Consider the following 24,682-nt stretch of genomic DNA (forward strand, 5'->3'; position numbering starts at 1 on the left):
TTTCTTATCCAGTGCAAGCTGGAAGATACGATGGAGGACTATTTCAGTAATTAGCTGAAATACATTTGACAGGTAGATTCAGAACACAGCTTGATAGAAATGCAGATAACAGAAGGAATTTTCCAGACAGTCTTTCAGTATAGCTCTATCACTGAAGGCAACATAAACTGCACTTGAAAAGCTGTAATTTGGCCACATCTGTAAGCACATCAGTGCTCTTTCCACAGCCTCACTAAGTGCTTGGGGCTGGGGTTTGCCACAGTTCCAGTGGTTTTGCTTTCAACATTTTTGGTTTTAAGTGATTCCTTTGTTATGATTTCAGTCATCCACCTACTGCATATTCCATCCTATTTGTGACCACTCTCCTGATACCTGCTTGCGCAGAAATCAGCGTACGGTGTTCAATAGCACACTGGCAATGCTCATTCAGTACAGTGCCTTTGCCATTCCCACAACTATCAGAAACTTATTAAGCATACATACGACGCTTAACATTTTTGGTTTTTTCTCTATGCGATTTCTTTGAATTTCTACAGTTGAATTTCACACCGAGTATGAAAACAACATTGATTTTACACCAGGCTTCTTTGCAGACCAGCAAATAACAAAACTGGTAGAATTGCTAGGTAGGATGTTCCTCCAGCAGAACAAGAAAGCTGGGACTGACAGATGACAAATGAATCATCTAAAGCAATATTTTCCTGTTGAAAGCTATAGTGGTAAGCAAATAAAAGCTAGTCTACAGCTTTTGGAAAATAAGGAGGGAAAGTAACTAATCTTGTTTAGACAGTTACAGTCCCTTTCTTGATTGACATTGTCATAGCTCCTCTTGGCTGGGCATGAGAGAGACTTCCAAGAGGTTTTATTCTTAGACCAATGTGACAACTCACCTTCTCGAGATTGCCGTTTCCACAGAGGGATCTTACTTGACAGTGTTAAACTACATACTTATCCTCGAAGACGCTATGTGCTCATCATTTGTCCACACAGGAAATGGACCACAAGGGACTACGCGTACTTAGTTACCTATTTCTGTCTTTAGACAACTGAAGTTCATCACTTCAATTAGTCCAACAGCATGTCCTCTCACTGCCCATCTCCTCCAGTCATTTCAATTTCTTCAGGCTGGCAAGTGAAAAACAATAGAAAAGATGAGATCACATGCAGACGCTACCGAGTGCCCCAATCAAAAGCAATTAAGGTTGGCCTCTGGGAGCACCTTCACTTCAGTTGGGCCCCGGAGCACACCTCTGAACAGCGTTTACTGACCATCCCCGCTTACTGTGCTTTTATTCACGTTGCAGCGTGCTCTTTCAGATGCGATGCCGTTGGCAGCTGCACTTCAAGGGTACATCTAACGGCCTCCAACTGGTAATGAAACGCGCAGCGGTCACATCAGCTCCTCCGCACCAACTCTCCTGCTAAAGAAGGCACTCCTATTAGGCTGCAGTACCTGTTAATGTAGACAAGCTCAGACAGTTAACTCCAGAAGAGAATTAAAGCATGGAAACTAATTGGAGGGAAACACCAGCCTGCTTAGGGATAGATCTTTGGTTTCCGTCACATCCCTTTCCTGCTGGCTACCTGAGCTGGACTCCGAGGATCCCTTCCATAGGCTCCAGTTCTTCCCTGGATGTGGGCTGAGACCTGCACCTACCACAGGGTTCAGGATCCATCAAGTGACGGCCGCTAGGAGCCAGCAACCACTTAATGCACAGAGAAAGCGTGCTACGTGGCAGTACTGCTACAAAGAAGTAGCAGTACTTCCTTCAAAAACTACTTACCTTCGAAAACTAGAAGTTAAATCCTAGAATATTTGAGAAATTACTCTCCTTGTTTATACGCCTCAAGTTTAATGGTAGAAAAATGTAGGAAAATTGGAAGTTTTTTTACTCCACTAGGTGGTGTAATTTGTCTTTCTGTCAAATGTGGCATTACAAATATTCCCCCTAACCCTTCATTCAAGATGGGGCCACAAAGTACCATGTGAAAAGTGAAACAGGAATCTGGTCTACAGGAGTCAGAAACTTTTATCAGGTCATGCCTCTTTGGTGTTTCCTATGAGTCATTAAAAAAGCTTCTGTTGGGAAAGGATAACTTACCTTTAGAACATTCCCAGATCCATGGAGGAACAAAGTAGGAACCTGAAACAAAAATATCATGGTCACCTCCTATTTCCCCTTACATGCAGGCACCATCCAATCTGTTCAAGTGATTTAACTTGGTTTTTACAGTGTAACATACCTAGAAGCTCTCTCCTTGGTTTATATCTGAGTTACAAGATGATGCAGTCAAACATACTCCTGGATCTTTCTTGGTCAGTTACGTTTGCACTTGCATGAGTATAGTTACATACAGGGGAAGCAGAGAATGCTAGACTGCATAACAGTGTATATATCTTGGAAAATACACCCTGGCTAAATGCAACCCTGGTGGATATATCCCTCTAGCTGAAACAAAAACAACCTCCTTGGCCGATGCCACCCAACCCTTGGCTTCAGTTGAAGTCCAGATTTAAAAAAGTATTTCTGGATCATAGCTTGCTATTTAGACATTTGTAGTCATTTATTTGTTCATGCTCACTGAGTAACATCTACTGACACAAATACAAAAAAAAAAAAAAAAAGATCTAGGAAATAAGATGCCCAACAACCCATCAGCAGCAGACCACTCTTCCTAGAGTTCTGTAGCTACTAATCTGCCACATGATTCAGCAATAAACAAGTCCTTAATGGAGGAATACAACTAGGTAATTTTTATAGTGTTTCCAGGGTGTCTTGTAGGTATTAAGCTTAAACAGAAGTCACAGAACTCACAGAAACAAACCAGTACGAGAAAAGAGACAGTTGGTTAAAGCACAAGACCGAATTGAACAAAAGCCATCTGGGAAATGGGAGAAAGCTCAGCTACCCTATCAGCTGCAATTGCCCTTATGCTAACCGCCCACAACTTTGCTTGCTTGCCCTTGGAGAACAGATACTGGTAACACAGGCATCTTTCAACAAACCAACCCATGAGAAACGCAACCAAGAAACACATCCAACAGAGAGGGAATCATCAGCTTTCGGTGCTGAAACTTTCTGGTACTTCCTCGGTGTCACAGTCTGTACAGAACCCATGTTAATTCAGGTTGTTTACATATCCAGATACATTCGAGATCAGCCAGAGCAGATAGCTCTGAAGAGTTTACATGCCCAACATACCCTCTCCAAGAACAGAATTTAAAATACAGGCCTGCCTACTGTGTATTATTAATGGCATTTCTAAACATTAGTGCCACTGGAGGATTTGTTTCTGAATGCAAATTTAACTAACCAACCATTTCATCTGTGGATGACTGATGCATGACAATCTGAGGTATCTGCATCTACAGTTGTGAATACTACAGACTTAGAAAATTTGTCCGGAAATATTCTGCTAAATATTTCAAGCTTGGGTGGAAACAAAACCAGAAAGTTCCTCAACAGCTACAGTAAAGGCTTTAATCTCATTAAAATTAACAGCAATTGGGTTTGTCTCATAAGCACTTCTACAGCTCCAGTTGCACCAGAATAATATTATCTAGAGAAGGGTCTGTATGGTATTATATTGACCAAAGGTTCCAGAAGTGTAGCTCTTGATGTGACAGAAAAAGGGGTAAAGGTCCTTCTTGGTTACACACACTAGATAAACAGCCTTCTTAATATTAGCATCTTGTGAACACATTAAACCACAACAAGAGGAAGTGGTCTGTACAATTGTAAATTCATACAAGTGACAATCTTCACATTAGGTACGAGACTGCCCTATGAAAAAAGAAAGCTGAGAAACACCATGACAAGTGCATATATACCTGTGCTGCACTGAGAACGTATATACTATATCTAATTAGTGATGCTGACCAGTTTAAACCTGACTTATGGTCTGCTGCAAAATCTCATACCAGGAGGCTGCTTGACAGCAGTACCACTGTACATAGCTCTATTATAAGAAAAAAGCACTTGGTGCTGTGCAAACACACACATTCTGAAAAAAATGCCTTAAGTATTTACAGGATGGAGGTTTGTGTGCCATTAAGTCATTTTCCTGCTGTCGTTAGAATATGCCCCTAAACAGAGGTGGGTTTAAGGGCTTAAGAAGGAAAAGAAAACTTGGCACAGGGAGGTACCAAATACTGGCATCACATCAACAATGTAACTGCACTCCAGTCTCAGCAAATGCGAGTTTTGCGGATTTCAGTTTGCAAATTATGACAGCAGATGGTTGAAACCTGCCCCCATACAAATCCCATGCCTGAAATGGCATCGCCTATGTTTACACACCCTGAGAAAAGAGACTTGGATTTCCAAAGAACTGAGTGAGTAACTTCTATTCCCACATACTGGGATGCTTGTTACAGAGGGTACAGGACACTTGAAGCAACAGCGAAGTATCTGGCCGCAATTACATAGCCAATAAACTTTTATTTAGATGTAGAAGGAAGACATGTTTACAATAAGAAAGATCTAGGGAGATTTATTGCTCCCCTGAAGTTCAGAGAAATCCCACAGGCTCCCTGTCAGCCTACCAGTGCTTGAGCGAAAGGATGAAGAGGTTCTTTAAATCACAGGCTAAAGTCAAGAGCAGCATAAATTGGACGGAGGCTTCACCTCCACATTGCTTCCCGATTGATACAATCTGTGTATGAGGAGTAATCCAAATATTGGATTGCACATATTTGGCAGGTCTTGCACCCCTCTTCACAGACAATGGTTTTGTCATAACTCACAATGAAGTTACTGTAATACTGCTCAAACAGTGTGCTGTGTGGCATAGACAACTGCTTGGCCATTTCATATAGGCTTTCTGGCTTCAAGTCTTCAATGCCGTAAGCTTTAGTCAGGATGTATTCTAATTTCCAGTTCGATTCATTTTTCTTGTTGGCGTCTCTGAGGTCCAAGTAAAACTGCCAAAGATCCTACAGTTAAAAAAAAAAAAAAAAAAAAAAAAAAAAAAGAAAGAAAAAATAGGCACGGCTGTATTACTTTCTTCCCTGCTTCATTAAGTCTCTAGAGTGATACATTGATTAGGAAGCTGTCGCTCCTCATTATTCACAACTGAACAGAAGGTCACGTCCCACCCCAAGAGCTGGGCTTACACCCAAACTGGTACTTGCGGTGCAGTAATGGTGGGGGGATGGGGAGGAGAAGAAAAAGGAGTCACAAAAGGCCGCAGCGGCAGTGTTAAAGGTCTTTCCTGTCCAAACTGCAAAATAAACTCCACTATGCTCATGTCTGCTTTAGGGGTGTGGGGCAAAATGGTGAGAACTGGAAGTTTCTTTTCTGCAGGCACTGCTTGAAGGGCAGAATGGACAGAAAAAGAATGGCCCAGGGAGAATTTAACGGAAAAGGAGAGACGGAGATGCAGGAGTGAAATCTGCCACAAGAAAGTAGCAGCCTGTATTAGCATACGTCTCCAGAGGGAAACCACAGTCCCAGTCAAGCTGCAGGATGCATTGTCACTGACCTCAGCGAGGTCAAGATTTTACCCTGAATTACAGAGAGAATATCCAAGCCATTCAGAGCCAAAATAATTATAGAGGATTCACTTTATCTCCAAAACTCACACGAGATAGAAGTATTCTACTTTTTTCCTTCTAAATTTATCTATCATTTCCTATAAAAAGTATAAACTCTATATAGGAAGGTGCATGATTACAAAAGACATCACACGGTTAAAAGAGCTTTTCTTCATCTGCTCTTCCACACCCTTTAGAAGCTTTTCATGGGCTGCATCACTGAGCTCAGGCCAAAACCAGCAAACAACATTTGTATGTAAACAAGCCCAGGATTTAGGTGAACCTTTTTCACTGTTGCAGAGGTCCCTGCAAATAGTTTTAGGATTCCACCCAGAAAATTTCTGACCGTCTTTGATTCTACATCGTAAAAACATTCCACGGAGAACAGGGAGTACTGGGGAGTCCTGCATGTACAGAAAGACTGACCAAGTTCTCTTTCAGATTTCCTTTCCTTTGCCCAGGAAGAAAAATAAGAGTAAGCACCAACGTCCCACCAATAGCCATAACACTACAAAGGCTGACATCTTACTGTAATTTTTAATGACACTATTATTTAAAGTCTTAAAAAATGCTTTAAAATCTTTACTTACCAGCAAGCTATAATCAAGAAGATCATATTGATACAATCTGACGCCAGGGTTATTGGACTCCATTTGCCATACATTCTTCACTGGGGTTACAGCAGGTGCCACAAACAAGGAATTTACTGGCTTTTCTGCAGGAAGAGGAAAGGTGAGGAAAAAGTTTCCGTTAACACAGCAAGAACCAGAGTGACTGGCTTAGGTACATTAGCACTTTTTTCTCCCTGGATTAGCTATATCACTGTGAACTCCTTCTACACTTCCACTGGATAGACCAAAACCTGTGTAAAATACCACAGTACACGTCCCAGTGTGTTACCAGTTAAGTTTGTCGATACTAGAGGCTTCCCACCAATTCAACTAGCTGTGCAAAATCGTCTTGCCTCAATGTAAATTTGCATATTTCTACTGAAGAAATATTCAAAACTTTTAGTTGCTGCCTCCATGCTATATTTTGCATGTTGCTTTATGTATTTATGATGTTTTTAGAAATGCCAGGGTATGACCACCTGAGCCTGACTTCACTCATCTAGACTAGCCTAGCACCTGGTATGTGAACACCAATCTTTACAGCAACTGAAACATGAGGATGTACACGGGTTTTAATTAGACAGAATATGCAGGTAAGTATATTGAGAGGTTCTCTGTGGAACTAAAAAAGAAGCCCTAACTATTCCTTTCTCTGACAACATCACCGCAGTGAAATCACAAGGTCAGTCTCCACATATGAGCAGAAGCTTTGAAAGCTTGGACATCAGTAGATTCTTCTGGAGAGGGTAAAACTGAGCTCTCTATCCCAGTACACTGATGTTGGCTACAAAATTACATTTATCTTGAATTCTCTGGAATTTTGTCAAGATGAAAATAGCATGAATAGAAGACAGCCCAAAACTGTACAATAAACACAAACTGTATTTAGCTACATGCAATTTCACTGTTTAAATTTTGTCAAAAGATGCAAAATTATTAAAACAATTTGGAAGCAGTTACTTGCGCATGCAACAATTTGGAAGCAGTTACTTGCGCATGCAAACTGTAACAACAAGGCACAGAGATCAGTCTGTCCTCAGTGAAATTTGCAGTAGAGGTGATGATTTCATGCACAAATGGGACAAGGTACAAAAATATGTAGGTATAAGACTGCCCTGAATACCATTTAAAAAAATATAAAAAGCCAGTTCTTTCACTAGGGCTGGATTCCTTTTTACTGGAGATTAATTTCATGATAATGCCATGTAAAAAGGTAAATTATTTAGAATACTGTTACCCCATTCAGCATTTTGGGCATTGCTTTTATGAGTTCATATAAAACACAGATGAAGAGTCAATTAATATTTGGGTATTTTACATAAACCAAAGCAATGGTCCTCTCACTGTTCTATGGTACAGACACAAATATATAACCAGTTACTTGTTAGAGATCTTCTGTTAGAGATGTTAAGAGTGCTCTATACGGCCATGCCCATGCTTAAAACTAAGGGATTTCAAAGCAATAAACAAAATTTTCAAACATGGGTGCTTTTCTTGAAGGGAAATTAGCTGATCTAAGAGATGCAACAGGCACAGACTTTCCCCTGCCTCCTACTTACCCTTATCTTAATTAACTTTGAAGCAGCAGGGAACTCAGCAGAGAGGCACAGTAATGATGCAGGAAACACAAGAACATAGAGCATGTCTAGTTGGCCTGAGAACATTCCCTTTGACACATTACACAATAGCAACTGGCTAGTATAATTTGCCCGTGTCACTGACAGAGCAGAGGGGAAAGACTAGAAATCCTTGTCTAGGCATAACCATTCATTAAAAAAAAAAAAACAGGAAGCTTGGGGAGTCTCTTCTGACTTCAACAAAAAAAGACAGTCTGCCTTGCAAGGTTCTCTCTGGAAAAAAATTGGGAGTATGTACTCTTGTAGATAAATAGCAGTATTTCGCAATTTCCTTCTTCAATTATTTATAACAAAGGCTGCAAGAAAGTATTAATTTGCTTTTAATCAAGAAGAGAAAGATGAAGGATTCAACAAGCATCATTACCTTCTTCATCCAGGAGGACCATGATACTATCTCTATGTGTATGTCCAAAAAACTGCCCCGCAATAACACTACTGTATTTGCGAAAAATCTTTACCAGTCTCTCATTGTAATACTCCCTGATAGCTGTAGTATTCCTTGCATATGGCAAGTATCCTATTGGTACATGTCCTATTATATATACCTAAGGAATTAGATACAGAAAGCACAATTAGCACCTTCATTTCAAACTTATACTCTTAGCTGTAACTTAGAAATGGTTACCACGATTTCGTAATAATGCTATCTCAGAAATGGCATTCTGAAAGCTATAAATCCCGACAGTTTTGTTATACAAAATACAAATAGTAAGAATGTTTAAATTCATAATCAGAAAAAATAAATAATTTTTTTTTTTTAGTGAATTCAGTATATTCTTGGGAAAAAAGTTCCGATAAATGTATGTGTGATTTTAGGCCAAATGAAAATTTGATCAATTATTTCAAATTAAAAAATAAGTTACTAGGACAAGACTTATGATATGGCATCTCGAGAGGATAGCAAGAAAAACTTATGTTAGAATATTACAGAGGCTGCACAGTCAGAGAGACACCAGAAACATGGAAGAGCTGGTTAAAACCCCTCTGTCTGAGGTCAAGACTTGGTTCCAACTGCACACACCAACCAATATGCTGCAGGGTTTTATGAGGAAGGGAAATCTCTCCTTTCTCCCGACTGTAATATAATATTTTTAAAATTACAACACCGTAGAAAAATGTAAACATGTTTCAAATTAAACACTTCTTCTGGTCAGAGGATTATCCAATCCCCGCACCAATCAATCAAACACGAGCCAACAATTTATAACCTCACTTCAAAACCTGAGTATTGTAAGACAATTTATTATAACACTCAAATCATAGCAATTGCTGCAGCTTGGATAAGTTTTGTGGTTGACAAACTCCTTTTTAGTTTCTATTTTTGATACTTGTAATTACATAAAAATGTAAATGAAATACACTAGCTTTCGTCTCAGGCCAAGGGTGCACATTTTAAAATTACAGGCTATGAGTAAAGAGAGCCAGAAACAAAAGTGAAAGTACTAAGTATTCTCATCCTGGCTTCTAGAGTATTTTACATAGTAAGAAAGAAAAGGTATTTTACTGTATAATTTGAGAAACTGCGTTCAACTATTTTATTAATTGTTTTAGTATAATGTGCATATTTAAGGAAGAATTATTTAAAAAAATGAAATTTTTATCTTGCAGTATTTTTGGTACCATTAATATTCTCCTAGAATCATGTTTATCTTTTCATTGTATCTACTACTTCTTTTCTTTTCTCTTCAAAGTTCAAACAAATAATGCTGATGGGTTCTGTTCACAGCCCCTACCTTCTCCTCCTTTTGTGAACAGGCTTCTAGTATTCCCTCCAGCCAGGCAAACTGGTTGGCTGGGTCAGTGATATTCACAGTTACACTGTTGGGGCTGTAATATAAATTTGTGTTCAAACTGATTATCCTCAGCGGTTGAGAGCTATCACTGGATTCAAACAGCTGTGTGTAGAAGCCACCTGTGAAAATAAGAGCAACATCATCTGAAAAATGAAAGGCTTCAAAGCACAACTTTAGAATGGAAGTACAGCACTGACAAAATACCCAGCCTTACTCTTTCTAATAAAATAGAATATGGCATGTTTATTCAAGCCATGCATCACCTTATCACAAGAGAACATCCTAAGAATCTGGTTTTAGCTACATTTTAGCAGGAGAAGTTGACACTAAATTTTTTATGAATTCTTGCCTGTAATTGCCTTTGTGTTTATTTGACAGTTTTCAGATGCAATTATCCAACTGACACGGAAGAAGTTCTTCCACACCGAAAGGTGCAGTAATTGTTAAAAAGTCCACGTTTCTTGAAATACTGCAAACATATAGGTTCCTCCAGGAAGAACTGCAATTAACAGTATAATCACCAAGACTATGTGCTATTATAACTTGAACAAATATGTGCCTATTCAATATGCTCTGAAATACATGTAGTATCAAAACAGAAACAACATTTCATCAATTTTTTTACAACCAAATTTAAATCTTCTCATGCATCGTACACCTTTATCTAAAAAGTATTACGAGGTCTTGAAGGCAATAAGATATTTCACATGCATTGGTACGAAGCCAATAATACTGTACATGTTACAAGAAGCACTAATTATTGCACCAGAGGAGAATAAATGTACCCTGAAAATAAGCATTGCTATTCAAAAAGACAAGTAACTTCTTCCAGGAGAAGCATTACAGATAATCCGTTGTGCTGATTCATCCTATGAGACTTCACTAAACAAACAGGACAAATCTATAGAAACATCAATTCTCTAAGCCCTAGCTTTACAATGCATTACTGGCACATTTTACCTTTTCTGAAGGTACTGATTGCTTCATCAGTTAGCCAAGGTTTCCAGAAATCCGCTACAGCATTGTAAACTTCACTGGTAGTTACAGGAAGCTGATCCTGTGAGAGAGCAGAACCTGCCTAAGTCTTAGCATTCAGAGACACAGACAAAAAAGTCACTAAATTATCCCACCTGCCCTCTCACATAACACCTAAGTGTATCCAGTCATCACCAGGAGGAACTCAAGAAAGGAAAAAACAAACACTTCTGAACATCCAGTATTGCTGATCAGGAGCAAATGCCTGAACTTAGAACGGACTGCATGGCCTTGTTAATGCATTGATAAACTAATGCCAGAAATATTTCAAGCCTTAGGACCACGGCAGAGTGGAAAACCATACATTCTGCAAAACTAATAAATACATAAACTGAATATTCAAAGTCTAAAAACAAAGTCTCTTGGAGGAAAAGCTTGAACATAAGCTTCTTTTATAGCAGGTGAATTTTTCAAGCAACCAGGGGTTCACAGCAGCTCCCCAAAACTCCACTACGGTCCTCAGAAGCATTCAGGTGAAACTCACAAGTATTTCCATGATAACCTGTAGTTCTAGTAACAACGCATTTAAAACGTAAAAGACAAGTTTTGCCAATGTTTTCTCCCACCAGCTCTAATTAGGACTGTAGCACCTTTCGGTCTGCGCCAAGCACTGTCCAAGCGCCACAGCCTGGTAAGAGCCGTGCTCTCACCTAACCCTGACAGGAAGATCCCAGCCTGTCCTTGCCTTTCCTAAAATACCTGCTTGGATTCTTGGTGCTAGAAGAAGAAAGCAGAGGTCCAAAAATAGGAACAGTATTACAGTGCATGTTTTCTTAAACATAAAATTTGACCTTTCTAAGACCTTTGAAACTACGTTATTAGAGGCTTAGGCACTAAGTCTCCGTCTAGGAGTAGTGCAATCAGAAGTCTGTTCAGACATTTGCTGCTTGCAGTGCACAGATACCAGTTATTAAGAAAGCTTTGAGCCACACCAGGTCAGCCAGAGCTAACAGTCACTAACAGACATAGTAAAACCTGATCTCAGATAAGAGGCCATGTTATGGACTGAAGGTGGTTTGGACCCAGGCAAGTCAGTGCTCTGTGAACTTGTGGATTAGACAGCAGTTCAGGAATTTGTTTTAAGCAGGGGCAGGGATGTGAAACAAGTAAGACTACGCAGAAAGACCGAGGTCACGATATACGATCTGAGAGGTACCCCAATGCTTGATTAACCTGAGTAGTATTTCTAATAGGCTCTGCAAGAAAAATCACCCAAGACCGTTAAATTGTTAAGACGGACAGGTCAGAACACAATAGAGAGCAATAAAATTCTTCAGTGCATGGTGAGCGCACAGCTTTCACACTTGCTCTGGAACAGCCTGCAGTGTGTGGCATGCTCCACATCGCTTCCAGTCTATGGGACATTTGCCAAGCATGTCCAGATGAAAAACAGAAATGTCATCAACAGCAACAAAAAAAAAAAAAAATCCAACAACCTGAAATGACCCCATAGTGGGGAATTTCTGATCCCATGGTCTTTTTCAAACAGTAACAGAAAGGTATGTCAGTTCTGCGCAGTAGCGAAGCCTGCCATTTCAAAGCAAGTATCACAGAAACACTCCTGTGTGGTTTTGTGCAGAGAGAACTACAACAGTTATTCCAATCAGCAGCCTGCTTCAAAATACTATCTGCTGCCTGTCTGCCCCTCCTGACCATCTTTTTTCTATCTTCAGATTTAATTTCACAAACAAAACTCATATTTGTTGGAAAAGTCACTACATTCTTTGTCTACAAGGTTACTGTATACAGTTTTTTTCTTCTATATCAAAAGAGACTGCTGAATGACAACTCTGTTAAGGTTTTTTAAAAAATGAAACAAAACGAAAACAAAACACTGAGTGAGAATTCGGTTAAGGTGTTACTTATCAAAACACTCTACCAGTGGTTTCTGGTGACAAGCTGGTGACTACCAGAGTGAGAACAGAAGAGACTGAAGTCCCAGCTTGGTTTGTGCACTCGCATTTCCAAGATATGTTTAGCTCTTATTTTGCCTCTCACATTTCCCTTTCGCCTCTCTAAGCACCTCTGTTACTCCCTGATTTGGGAATCACTAACTCCAGCAATGATACAGACAATAATACAATCACCTACTACACCAAGATATACCCTGATAGGCCTAATGAATAACACAGAAAGCTGGAACAAAAGTCTCTGGGGGTGTGAAGGGGTGTTACTAAATTCCCATTAGACATTTCAAACAAAATATTTTAGCTGATGGGCTCATCCCTTCCGATCCCCTCAGATCCAATGACAGAATTTGCTTCTCAGTCCTGTGTACTGCCAGATCAACCCGCAATATGCTTTAAAGGACACATGAAGCAACTGTTTACTTTTGAGCTATGCCAAGAACATATTCGCAGAACACTGACAGTAAAAAAGCACCGTCCTCAGCTGCAATGGCCCACACATCCCATAAATCATCAATGCAAATATTTCTAAGTGTCCAATAAGGAAAGAAAAAAAGACTATTTTTAATAATAGTGGCAAAACTATGGGAACTTTACAAAAATTCTGCCATTAGTCTGATTAAAAAAATCCAGTGGTGTCAGCAGACAGATTTCCAGTAGGCCTTTCGGTAGGCCTTGAATCTTACCACGGGCTCACAGATCCACTAATGATGTCATTTCTATTAGATTAAGTTATGTACACACATGCATGACTTACACAGCAAGAAAAAAGTAAGTGTGTATTAACTATGATGAGAGCTGGTGGTTCTAAGCCACAAGGAACGATTAGCAGTAAATTTGCACGACCTCAGGCAACGTACAGATTTTACCTGGCATCAACGTTTGCTTAGGTAACTTAACACAGAGAGAGATGTACTTTCTGTTCTCCATTGGAACTATTTACAATTTTAAATGCCAATTGGAGAATTGTAGAATACTGTTTCCAGGATAATGGTTACAAAAATGTAACTCTGATTTTTTACACCTGCTTTCTGAGGGGCTAGGAACGCACTCAGTATGATACATAAACAAATTTCTAACTTGCTTTACCTGTGGCCAGTAGTCATGATTGCCCAAGGCCGGGAAAACCTGAAGATCCGGAAAGAAATTACGAATTGTAGAACTCATATTGCCAATGATGCTAATGACCAACTTTGTGGAGAGTTCTTTTACAGGAACATGAGGAGGACTATCTCTGAAAAAGGAAAAGGCTTTATTAACAAAGGTTTATTAGCAACATAAGGAAAGCCAAAAAATTCTGCAAACACATCTACAGTCTAGTATGTAATACTACTGTAGACTCTTTAATTAAAATCATAGAATTGCCTGAAAGGCTCTCTCCAAAGGCTTTTTTTTAAAAAAAACAAACAAGTAGGCTAATGTTTACCCTATGATTCACACTTCTTACAACTAAGATTTCTTAGAAATTAAATTAATTCTACTCCATCATTTTGAGCTACTGTGCAATTTGGTTTATATATCCTCCGTCATCTGCACAACCTTATAAGTTTGCTTTTCCCCTTTTAACAACATCCTGTTGAAAATGAAGTACAGTAAGTGAAATAAATTAATCACTTGTCTTTACATATTCATATTTCCTAACAGCCTCCCCCCAGCAAAATTAAGTGACATAACATATATAACCTTTCCAGTAAAAAACACCCCATCATTGATAAACAAACTAGCTCTCACAAACACTCAAACATACTAATCTCTCTGATAAATTATCCATTAACATATACCATAAAAAATTATGTGATGGTAGAATGGAGAATTTTGCTATGGCAGAAGGGTAAATTAATGTTATCTTTCATGAATACCTAGAAAGTAACAGGGCATGGTACTATCAAGCTACTCATATGCCTCCCTTTCACACTTCTTTCTCCAGTCCCACTGCTAAGGCACACAAAGGCTCACAGATAACACCTGTGTGAGAGACAGAATATTATTATGCCCATTTTCTAATAAGGAAGATCAGCACAGAGGAGGTAAACGTTTTAGTCAACAGGGGACTACACACATCCAAAATACTGCAATCAGGGACTGTGAAACCACTTTGTTTAGAAGCACATGCAGCTATGAGTGATAGTAATGAGGAGAGAGACAACATCTACGACGCTGTTATCCTCCCCCTGCTAGCCCCTGATCTAGAACTCGGACAGGCACCGAAGCTGAATGGTCACTTTATAGCACTTTAAAAAAAAACAACATAAGCTATAGTATTGCTTGATTCTAGTTACCTCTTACAGAACCAGATAAAATACAGTTAAAGTGTATCTTCTAAAAAGGGATGCACTTTAGATTTAATGACCTTAAGACCTACAAAATCCAGTACCTCCCATAATAATTCATTCCAGTCAGTTATTCCTCTGACCTTTCTTTTTGCTTTTTCCACTTCCCAGCGTTGCCGCACCATTTCTATTAACTTATACTAATACAGTCATGTGATAAATGACCCAATGAACAGTCCAACGATATCCAGAAATGATTACAGAGACCAAAATCTGTTCCTAAGGCCTTACATTCTCCATCTTGCACTTAGCCAACTGGACAACTAAAGTGACTATTTAGAAGTAGCATTTGTGAGATACTAAACTCAGATCTGTTGGTGCAAATATAAACTTGTGAATTACTGCACTGTATGATTATCCAGCTGTTAAAAGCTTTAACTGCAGAGTGACTTGAAGACTTACCCCGTCCAAATCATGAATGAAACCTGCTGTTTTGAATCTTTCATGAATGCAAATGCTGACAAAATAAGCTGATATGGAGAATCACACAAAAAGTCTCCAAAAGGGCCTGGGTTGGAGGCATTGGCTCCTTTGGAAGAAGAACAAACTTTGGTGCGATCAGGGGTAATGTGGTAAGTCGGATCTAAATGTAGGTCAGATACATGCCAGAACTTCCCTGTTTTCAGAAAACAAAGATTAAAGAAAATGCATTATTTGCATTTGAACTGGATATACATGGGTAACGCCAAGTTTGCTCCAGTTTGTCTACTGCTATTCCTCTTTCAAGCTTTGGAAAGGAGAATAAATTTAACAAATTGTTGACTAGCCCGTCTGATAAGTGTGGGCGAGTTCTGCATTCCTGACAAAAGTCCTTCACGTAGTCTGCTTAGAAAAACTGAAAACAGAAGCAGAGGCATAGGTTTAAGCTGTTCAGCAGAAAAAAAACGGAGCTTGGTAGGGACGGGAAAATCAGCTCCCTTTCATTAATAGCAGTCTGGAAACTGGAGAGGAGAGGAGGCGATAGAAGGACTTCTCCACTCCACCTGAAAAGAGAGGGAGTTGCATTTTAATTATTTTCCCAGACCTTCCCTGGCTGGAAGCTACTGTAAAAGATCACAGTCCAGAAAGAAAGGCAAGAAACAGCATGCGTGCAAAAATTTCAAAGCTCTTCTTCTCCCCAGCAGCCGCAGTAGCAAAGAAACCGGGCTTCCCACCAGAGAGAGGTGTGTCACCTACTCACTACTTTGCAGGCTGACACATTCTCAGCCACTGCTATTTAGCACTGCACAGATAAAGGAGCTGAGAAGCACAGGAATACGGTGAACAAGATGAATTAAGCTTGTATTAGACCACCAGCCTTCAAGTTTCATGTAAAATAAGAGTAATTTCTTTCCATCGGTTTCAAAGCCCCTCGGGAAAGGCGCACGTGTATGTGGGGTAGTGGTTGTGAAAGCGGGACAGATATAAATTTATTTTTCCCAAGGTCACATGCTCGCTCTGTGGCAGAGCGGGCACGGCGCGCCGCGGAGTTTTACTTCAGGAAGCAAAGAGCAGCAGCGATCTCCAACACCTGCAAAACCGTGACTCCTACCAACGGGAGACGGAGAAACGCCCGCAGGCCGCCGCGCCTTCGGTCCGAGGCACGTACCGGTCACGGGGAACGAAAATCCCCGTTTTCGGAGCGCCCGCCCGCGTGCGCTACCGCCCCTCGGGTCAGGCCGGGCGGCGCGGGTGGGTTCGCTGCCAGCGCAGAGACCCACCTCCGCGTCTGCGGGCCGTGCCTCGGGACACCGCGCCGAAGGCAGGGCACCGCGCCCCGGCCAACTCGACCTAAGCCCCGTTTAAGACCACCCTCACACCACCCACCCCCCAGACCTGAACAGCCACGCGTTTGCTTATCTCGAAGGGCACACCGAAGCCCGGTGGGACGGGGAACACCGCCGCAGCAGCCTACGGGAAAGGGAGGGAACGGAGGAGCGAGAGGGGAGCGCCCGGCCCGGGCCTTCCCCCCGCCGGCAGCACGGAGGGGCGGCCGGTCCGTGTCCCCCCCCCCCCCCTCAGCGGCCGACCGGCTTCCCCGGGCGAGCCCCCTGCCCGCCGTCCGTCACCCTTGGCGGGGGCGGCCGGCCCCTCTCGGCCGCTTCCCCCCCCCCCCTCGGCGGACTCACCCACGGCGGAGCGGGGCTGCGGGCCGGCCGGCGCCGCCTCCAGCGCGGAGCAGAGCAGGGCCAGGCCGAGGGTCAAGCGGGCGGCGCGTCCCCCCCGCCGCGGCTCCATGTCGGGCCGTGCCGGGAGAGCCCTGCCCGCCGACGGTACCTCATGGGACCGCCCCGCCGCGGAGGAGAAGGGCCGAGCCCCGGGAGGCTGAGGCGAGCTCCGGCCCTTCGCTGCTTCCCGCCCCGGCCCGGGGCTGACGGAAGCCGCCGCCGCCGCCGCGCCCCGCCCGCGGGCAGCGGGGGCCAGAAGCCGGGGACGGCGGTCGTCGCCGCCTCAGCCGGGCCGGTCCCCGGGGGGGATCGGGGTGAGCCGCCACCGCTGAGGCGCCGGGGAGCTCGTAGGAGCCAGCGTGGCCGCCGGCTGGGCTGAATGGACGGCGCCGGCTGACTGCAGGCGGCCTGGAAGGAAGATGAGGCGGGAAGGCGGGAGTCCCTCTTCCCGGCTCGGGCCCGGGCGCCCGGCGGGCCTGTCCCTTCGAGCCCTGGGCCGACGGCTCTCCGAAGCGGCCGGGACCCGTGGCCGAAAATCCTTTTTTTTCCCTTTTTCCCCCCACCCCCGTGGCCCCGCCGGTGCTACCGAGCGGCAGAGCCGGGGCCGAGCCTGCCCTGTACCGGCAGCTCTCGGACGCCGTGCGGGAGTCTCCTTGGAAGGAAGGTTTCTCACAGCAGAGCTGTGAAAATGGATCCTGGTTACTTAAGGCACTTCAGAATTTAAAAAGCTGACGAAATAACGCCGCCGAGTATGCCCTTAGTACGGCCGAAGGAAAATGCTGAGGTGCGCTGTAAGTACGCGTCTCCGTCGCTACGGCTTTATGGTGGCGGAGCCGCTCTCTGCTGCTGGAGTCGGAGAAGTTTCTGGTGAAGGGAGAAGGCTCGGCGTCAGATTTAGCAGCAGACCACAATAACGACGGCATGGATCCCGTAGCTGCCGCCGAGCGTCCCGCTGCTCACTGTGCTCTTCTGTTCAGATCTGCTTTCCGGGGCTTTGTAAACCCGTTTTACCAGCAGCTGGGAGTCCTGTATGTCAGTATTTTTCCTCACTTTTCCACTCCTCCGAGCAGTGCCACGGGCACTGCTTCTCCACTTTTCTCTCCCTTATTTAATTTGATATTAATATTGTTTATCTTTAGAACAGCAGAAGACTTCACCAATAAGCTTCATGATGCTTTCACGTGACTTACGGAAGATATGTATGGAGGGGAAAGTAGCCTTTGTTTAAAAACGACTGTAATGTAAAATGTTTACCATTCAGGGTAAGCCTTAACAACCTGTCTCTGCATTCCTTTCCTCATACTTAATAAAAACCTTATTTTTTTTAATTCACGACCCCACGAATCACTTGCAAAGATGAATGCCAGTACTGGGGACCCAAGTCTGTTTTCCCCAGTGACGAAGGAAAAGCAGCTGCTCCCACCTTTCTGAGAAGGGGTGGCTGGGAAGGACAGTCATGTGGCGAATGCACCCGCAGGCAAACTGGCGGCAAGGGAGGGGAGGCACATGAAAGCTGTATTAGTTACTGAGGCTGAGGATTAAATGAGCTAATAAAACTGAAGGGCAGAAGATGCTGTTTAAACATAACTTGCACTACAGCAGCTGAAGCAGCCTACAATATAGAGACCATAGAGCTCCCCATACCACTGGAACAAGTCCTACTTTTCATTTTTCTGATGAAAAAAGTTCGCTCCTAGATTTTAAAAGCTATCGATATCCACCAAATAAAACATATTTATAATGGTTTACAATTAAGGACTCTGTCCTCTAGCTGTATTGTTTTCTCTTGTGAGAAAACAGACTTGGATGGTCCTTTCAGGCAGCTTCTTTGTGAAAAAGTAAAGCTACTAACATTGAATTTTGCATTTCTGTTGGCTAGGTGCCATAGTTACGTCTGAACTTTTATCAGATGAGTGAGATGCGCTACCCGTGTTATCCTAGCTACCCAGGGAAGCAAGAACCCACTTCCCGTGACACCACATAGCAGACCTGAAGGATGGGACGGTGCAGTATGAGGGCCGGGAATTTGGGCAGGATGCCCCTCCTGCACCTCCCTCTGCAGCCACATGCCCCCCCCGCCTCCCGCCCCAAGTACTGACCAGCTAAAGCCACAGCTCAACTCTGCCTTGGTTTGAAAAAGTTATAGGCAGCTACACCTCCGTGTAGTTCACTGAGTCAGTGTGTCAGGAAACATGGACTTCCCAAACAATCTCCTCCATGCTGCCAGCGACCTGTTTCAATTTTCCTCATAATCTGAAGTGTAAGGCACTTTTCTGCACCCATGTCTTTTAAGGAAATATTCTTCAGGAATAAGGTTTTAATTTATCTCTTTTAAGCAGCATTTTATCTTAATAAAAAATGGTTATCTGCTGTACATATTAGCTATGAAACTAGAGCTCAGGGAGGGGAATCTCAGCAGGTTTGTCTTGTACCATTTTCCCTTTGTTTTCCTCCCACCCCTGTGGAGACTGATGAAAAGATAAGCTTTGTACTTTAGGTTCCCCCAGTCCTGCCCTTCATCGTGTTGGTCCTCTCCTCTCGCCCTGTGAAACACTTCAATCTTTTGTATATTAGCAGGAAAAAAAAAAAAACCACCCACCAAAACAAATTAAAAACTCTCTTAACTATTAAAACCAAAACTATAGGATCCCCCTGACATCAAAGGTTGTCCATCTGTTGACCTTAGCATGCACAGGATGACAAGTTCCCAGTGGAGAGAGGAGCTGAAACTGGCTTGAGCCTCTCACTTCTCTGCCTACTTCTATGAAGACAGGGGCTTTAGATTTCTCCAGCAAAAAGAAGCCACTGAAGTAGAGTGAAGGCCATTTTTCATTTCCCATGTACTGTACACCACATAGAGAGGCTGCTGCAGCATTGTGCACCACATGCTTTTCTGTTGTTTAACTTGGAAAAAGGAACTTTCAACAATTCCCTCCAGAACACTGGAATATTAGCTGATTAAATGCAAAAGGAGCACAGGTTTAAAAAACTTTTTAATTTGTTTGATCTGCATTCCAAAACAATTCAAATATGTTCCATTTACTGTAAAAAAAGAGGCAAGTGTTTCAGAAATTTAATGCCAAGCTTAACCTGTTTCACTATACAGCACAAGCTTGCCAGTTTGATGGCATAGTGTTTTTTTTTAAAAAACACCCCCCCAAAACTCTTTATTAACCTTTCATGCCAGAAATGTGCATTTTAGCTACGTTCAGTTGTGGACGGTACATTAATCCATCCAGCAGAAGTAACATCTGGACAGAGGTCAGGTAAACTCTACGCTTTCTCATAGTGGCGAACAGCAACCACATCACCAAAGGTGAGAGTCTGCAAGTCCAAGGAAAAGACAGACACGTTAGATGCTGGACCATTTTCTATAATGACTTAACACATATTAAAGAAGCCCATGCTAGAGCAAGGTTGGTTTACATCATGTAATTTATAGAAAAACAAATTGGTGTAGATTATTGATATTTTAAATGAACAAGAGGCAAAACCTTAGTTCCAGTTCCCGTAATAAACCTAACTTTCTCCTTGTTACTTTCAAACCCAAGCAGTACATACTGCACATCTAGAAGGCAACTATAGTGAGGCTAGAAACGACTGTTTAATTTTTCTGGTTTCTGTGAATGTAGTTTCTTAAATACAGCATTGTTTTAATACAGATTTAACACTGATTTTCCCAAAGCTGATCACACTGCAGGATGTGCAATCTAAAAATCCAAGTCCTCTATACCCACATTCTATACTATTATGCATAGGCATATACTTAAGGAGAACCCTGTACTAAAATAAATGCATTCTGTGCACTTAGGTAGCTAGAACTACCAAATATTTTAGTTGCTGCAGTTGTGCGGAACACTAACTGCAGTGTGTGAGTTTTGGAGGCATTTCCTGAAGTGGAACAGGGCATCTCACCATGTTCAAACTCCAAAGGAAAAGGTTTTCTGTATATGCATGTAGCCGTTTCCAAAAATAAAGCATGTATTTTCCCTTGTATCGCTTGCCACATTGTGTTGCACTGACTGTATGCTTTAAGGGTTTAAATCTTTGGAGGTCTCCATCCATACAGATACTCTCCAAAGTATTTGGAAAACAAGCTAACTGGTTTTCTCCAACAACCAAGTCACATAGATTAGTATAGCTGAAGAGGTTTTATTTTTGAAAGTTACATCTCTGTGCCAAAAATAAGGATGAGAAGTGCCGCCCTGGACATTAGATATATTAACTTACACCATTTATTCACCCCATACTCCTGTTCCTGAAAAGTCAGGAAAAGAATGCGAATTTGAAGCAAGACTTTTCTTCACACAATTGCTGTTTATCATAGTTTCTAACAAGGTAGGAGGAATAAACCCTTTATTATTAAATATGAAAATGCTATTACCTCCCGCAATATTGTAATTTATTTTCCTAGGGAAATACTTGTTCTGTGTAAATATTATTTATGCGTGCATATATAAGACAAGTTTTTAAAGAAATCTAAGTTAGCACTGGCAACAGATCATTGCCTATATAATCCAGAACTTTGTGTCTTTTCCAGCTCACCAGGGCTTTTTTTTTTTTTTTTTTTTTTTGGTTGAGCATTTACACAAACTCTAGAAAGAACATAAACACTCTGGAAATCCACAGGTTGGCCTGCCTAAAACCACTTGCAATTCTTTAGTTGTCAGTAAAACAAGACACAAAACAAAATAAACATTTGAAAAATCTCTGTTAGCTTTCCCCACCAATTAGTTTAAGGGTTTGTGTATACATAACACTATCTGTTCATAAAGCTTGAGATAAATGCAAGTGAGGAGTGTTAACAGTGTACGTGAATGCTCAGTGAGCTTTATACTTACCATTACCATTTTGCCATCCTTTATTTCTCTCACAAAGTTTGTCTCTTTGCCATCCCACTTCTGTACGTGCACTAGCTTGTCTCCGTCCAAGGTCACAACTGACTGTGAGATACGAAGAAACACAAAGACATTAATTTATTTGGGGTATTTGGGATTCTGCTCACACATTCAGCATGCACTATTCTATTGAATTCTCTTCAATAGATGGATGTGGATCTAGAATGATAAAGTAGTCCCAGCCATTTTAAAGCCAAGCCCGTGAATCATCCTCATTTTAAGCATGAGCTCCATACAATTCTTGTTCGTGTCAAAGGATTAAAAAAGTTGTTTCCTTCGAGTTCCAGTCTCACAAGAACCACTGTTTCAGATGTGCTTTGGGGCAGCCTTTACGTTAAGCCCCCCAAAAATGCAGGGAAGAAGGCATTTCCCCATTTCAACTGGGAAAAGTTATGCCAAATGATGTTTGGCTTGAAAGTGGGCAGCTAACACAATTCTTCGACGCTGGAAGGAAGACTAGAAGGGGGCTGGTGACATAACGCATTGCTCCAGACAAGACATGGCGTAAGTGGGCAAATAAGATGTAATCTTGTCTTTTTTTCCTGTCCTTCACAGTGCTGCAACTGGCAGTAGCAGAAGTTACATTTTTTTTTCCTTTCACCCTACCAAAGATACAGCCTCGGGGGCGGGGGTGGGGAGGAAGAAGAGGAAAAAGAAGCCACTGCAGCCCAAGAGTTCACTTACTTTGCAGTTTCTATCATCGGGGGTAGTTTCATCAAATTCCTCTCCAAGTTTAAAGCTGATTTCTGTGTTTTTGAAAGTGCTTTGAGTCCTGATCACTACTTTGTCCCCCTCGCTGCTGATAATCACAGTGGGTTTAGTTACATTCCCCACCTGCCGTGTTGCAAACCCCACTCCTAGACCATCAAGGGAAAAGAGAAATCCATCAGACATGCGGGTTTTTACTTTTTTTTTTTTTTGCCACACATCGAGGTACAGATTCCCCCGCTCTACACCTTTAAGCCATCACAATGAAACTCTACCTTCTGCTTCGCTTGTGCCCTTATCCCTAAAGCATCCATAGGTGCGTGTCCCCCCCCGGGAGGTAGCTCCGTGCCCTCCCTTACCTCCACGCACCGCGACGAGGAACCCCGAATTCGGCAGCGCCGCTGAACGGGTGGCGACCGCTTCTGCTTCTCCGGCTTTCAGTTTCTTACCGCTCCGGCACAACGATCGCTTTTGCTCGTGTTTGTTTGCAGTTTTATCTGCCGGCAGCGTTTGCCCTTCTTTCTCCGGAGCCTCCCGGAGCCTCTCCCCAGCAGGACGGCTCTCACATAAACCCCAAACCCCCGGCCGAATGACACCCCCCCCCCATCAAATTAACTCTACTGAACCACAGCCGCCCAAACATCCCCCGCCTCTGCGAATGCCTCACCTACACCTGGGGGGGGGGGCTTTTCAATTTTTTAATTTTTTTTTTTTTTTTTTAAAGGACGGTGCAAAACTGCAGCTCTGACCGCGCCGCTGCCGCCCGGCCGCACTTACCCAGCGCCTTCATGTACTCGTCGAAGTTGTGGCTGTCCACCAGCTTCCAGGTAGCGCAGAAAGCCTCGACCATGGCGGCGGCGGGGAGGGGGATGCCGGGGAACGCCGCTACAGCCCCGTATTTAAAGCCGGAGCCCGGCGGGGGGTTCGGGAGGAGGAGGAGGAGGAGGGGGGGGGAAACACAGCCGCGGTCCGCCCCCGCCGGCAGGGCCGGCGCCTCCCCTCCGCCTCCCCGCTCCATCACCTGAGCCGCCGCGGGGGGTCTGCCGCCCTCCGCCCCCTCCCCGTTCAACTAACAGAACGCGAAATACTCCCCGGAGTACTAACAGAGGTTCGGAAGGGTGCTGCAGAACACCTCCTCGAGAAGGTGGCCCGCGAAGATTTTTTAAGGCCGGTTTGTACAAGACCCCTTTGCCCCCCCCCCCCGCCCCTTCCCCATCACTGCGGATGCTCTCTCCGAAATTGGCGTTTCCCATTGCCGGCTGGAAACAGCATCTTGTCTCCACACTTGGCAGCGTCGGGAAACTTAAGAATGAAGGAAGAGGGCTTAAAACCTTTTTCATCCGATACGGTTTGTTTCTGTTGTCCTTCCCCTAGGTGTTCTCTGAAATTCATTGAAGGAGCTGGGTAGTCATCTTCTCTCTTGAGTGTTTTTCAGAAAGCAGCCCGACTCCGTGGGACCAGCCACGGCGTCGGCTTTTCCAGACCCACGGCTGGGATGGATTCCAGAGTCGTGAATCTAGCTGTTCTGCTCTCGTAACAAAACTCGGGCACTAAGTGAAAGAGACTTTCTCTGACTCAGGAACAAAACCTCAACAACTTTCTACCTGGTCCTACCAAATGAAATATAAATAATTATCAATATTTTCCTAATATTTTTAAATTAGCTTTTGACACGTCATTTGCATTTCTTTCAGGCTTTTGTAGTCTGCCCCATTCTTTGGGTGTCAGGCAAGTGATGCTTCTGACGGGAATTTAATTTAATTTGCCACTTTTTCACTTGTCCTCAGAAAGAACCAACCCCTCTCTGAACTAACCTCAGGAATACAATCCTGATTCCTTTTACCACACAACACAATTTTCGTTAGTCTTGATAACCTAAGGGTATGAACTAGTGCATCTATTTCTCTTTAACCCTCCGTCCACTTACTTGGAAGTACTGGCAGAGACACAAAGCGCCCTCCTGCAGCTGCTCAGTTTAGGTCCGACTTCCTCTTCTGAGACTTTTCGGCTAGCGCTCAGAAAGCCAGGGAGAGCAAGAGCATCACTTGAAATAACAGACCACCAATTGTTGTTCATGAGG

The 24,682-nt window shown here is 43.0% G+C and overlaps 2 protein-coding genes and 1 long non-coding RNA gene across 5 annotated transcripts; all 3 read right to left on the reverse strand.

The window, feature by feature from the left end:
• Positions 1 to 500: 500 nt before the first annotated feature.
• Positions 501 to 2,170, reverse strand: LOC115338636. Its single transcript, XR_003922465.1, has 3 exons — positions 2,103 to 2,170; positions 1,283 to 1,421; positions 501 to 1,125 (listed from the first exon to the last, which is right to left on the reverse strand). It is a non-coding gene; the product is annotated as an uncharacterized LOC115338636 (long non-coding RNA).
• A 2,252-nt stretch (positions 2,171 to 4,422) lies between these two features.
• SMPDL3A (sphingomyelin phosphodiesterase acid like 3A) lies at positions 4,423 to 17,259 on the reverse strand. 3 transcript variants are annotated; one of them, XM_030002237.2, is made up of 8 exons: positions 16,958 to 17,259; positions 15,252 to 15,465; positions 13,609 to 13,753; positions 10,538 to 10,634; positions 9,518 to 9,696; positions 8,149 to 8,329; positions 6,127 to 6,251; positions 4,423 to 4,936 (listed from the first exon to the last, which is right to left on the reverse strand). In XM_030002237.2, the coding sequence occupies exons 1-8, from the start codon at positions 17,064 to 17,066 to the stop codon at positions 4,625 to 4,627; spliced, it is 1,362 nt and encodes a 453-aa protein (XP_029858097.1). In that variant the 5' UTR covers positions 17,067 to 17,259; the 3' UTR covers positions 4,423 to 4,624. The 3 variants fall into 3 exon arrangements, with proteins under 3 accessions (XP_029858097.1, XP_029858102.1, XP_029858088.1); XM_030002242.2 differs by lacking the exon at positions 16,958 to 17,259 and adding an exon at positions 16,665 to 16,791; XM_030002228.2 differs by lacking the exon at positions 16,958 to 17,259 and adding an exon at positions 14,379 to 14,484 and having other exon boundaries at positions 15,252 to 15,363.
• Positions 17,260 to 19,972: 2,713 nt separating this feature from the next.
• Positions 19,973 to 23,550, reverse strand: FABP7 (fatty acid binding protein 7). The gene is made up of 4 exons (XM_030004968.2): positions 23,380 to 23,550; positions 22,579 to 22,751; positions 21,838 to 21,939; positions 19,973 to 20,320 (listed from the first exon to the last, which is right to left on the reverse strand). The coding sequence occupies exons 1-4, from the start codon at positions 23,450 to 23,452 to the stop codon at positions 20,270 to 20,272; spliced, it is 399 nt and encodes a 132-aa protein (XP_029860828.1). The 5' UTR covers positions 23,453 to 23,550; the 3' UTR covers positions 19,973 to 20,269.
• Positions 23,551 to 24,682: the final 1,132 nt, after the last annotated feature.

The sequence above is a fragment of the Aquila chrysaetos genome, chromosome 2 (assembly GCF_900496995.4).
Source record: "Aquila chrysaetos chrysaetos chromosome 2, bAquChr1.4, whole genome shotgun sequence".
Taxonomy (NCBI): Eukaryota; Metazoa; Chordata; class Aves; order Accipitriformes; family Accipitridae; genus Aquila; species Aquila chrysaetos.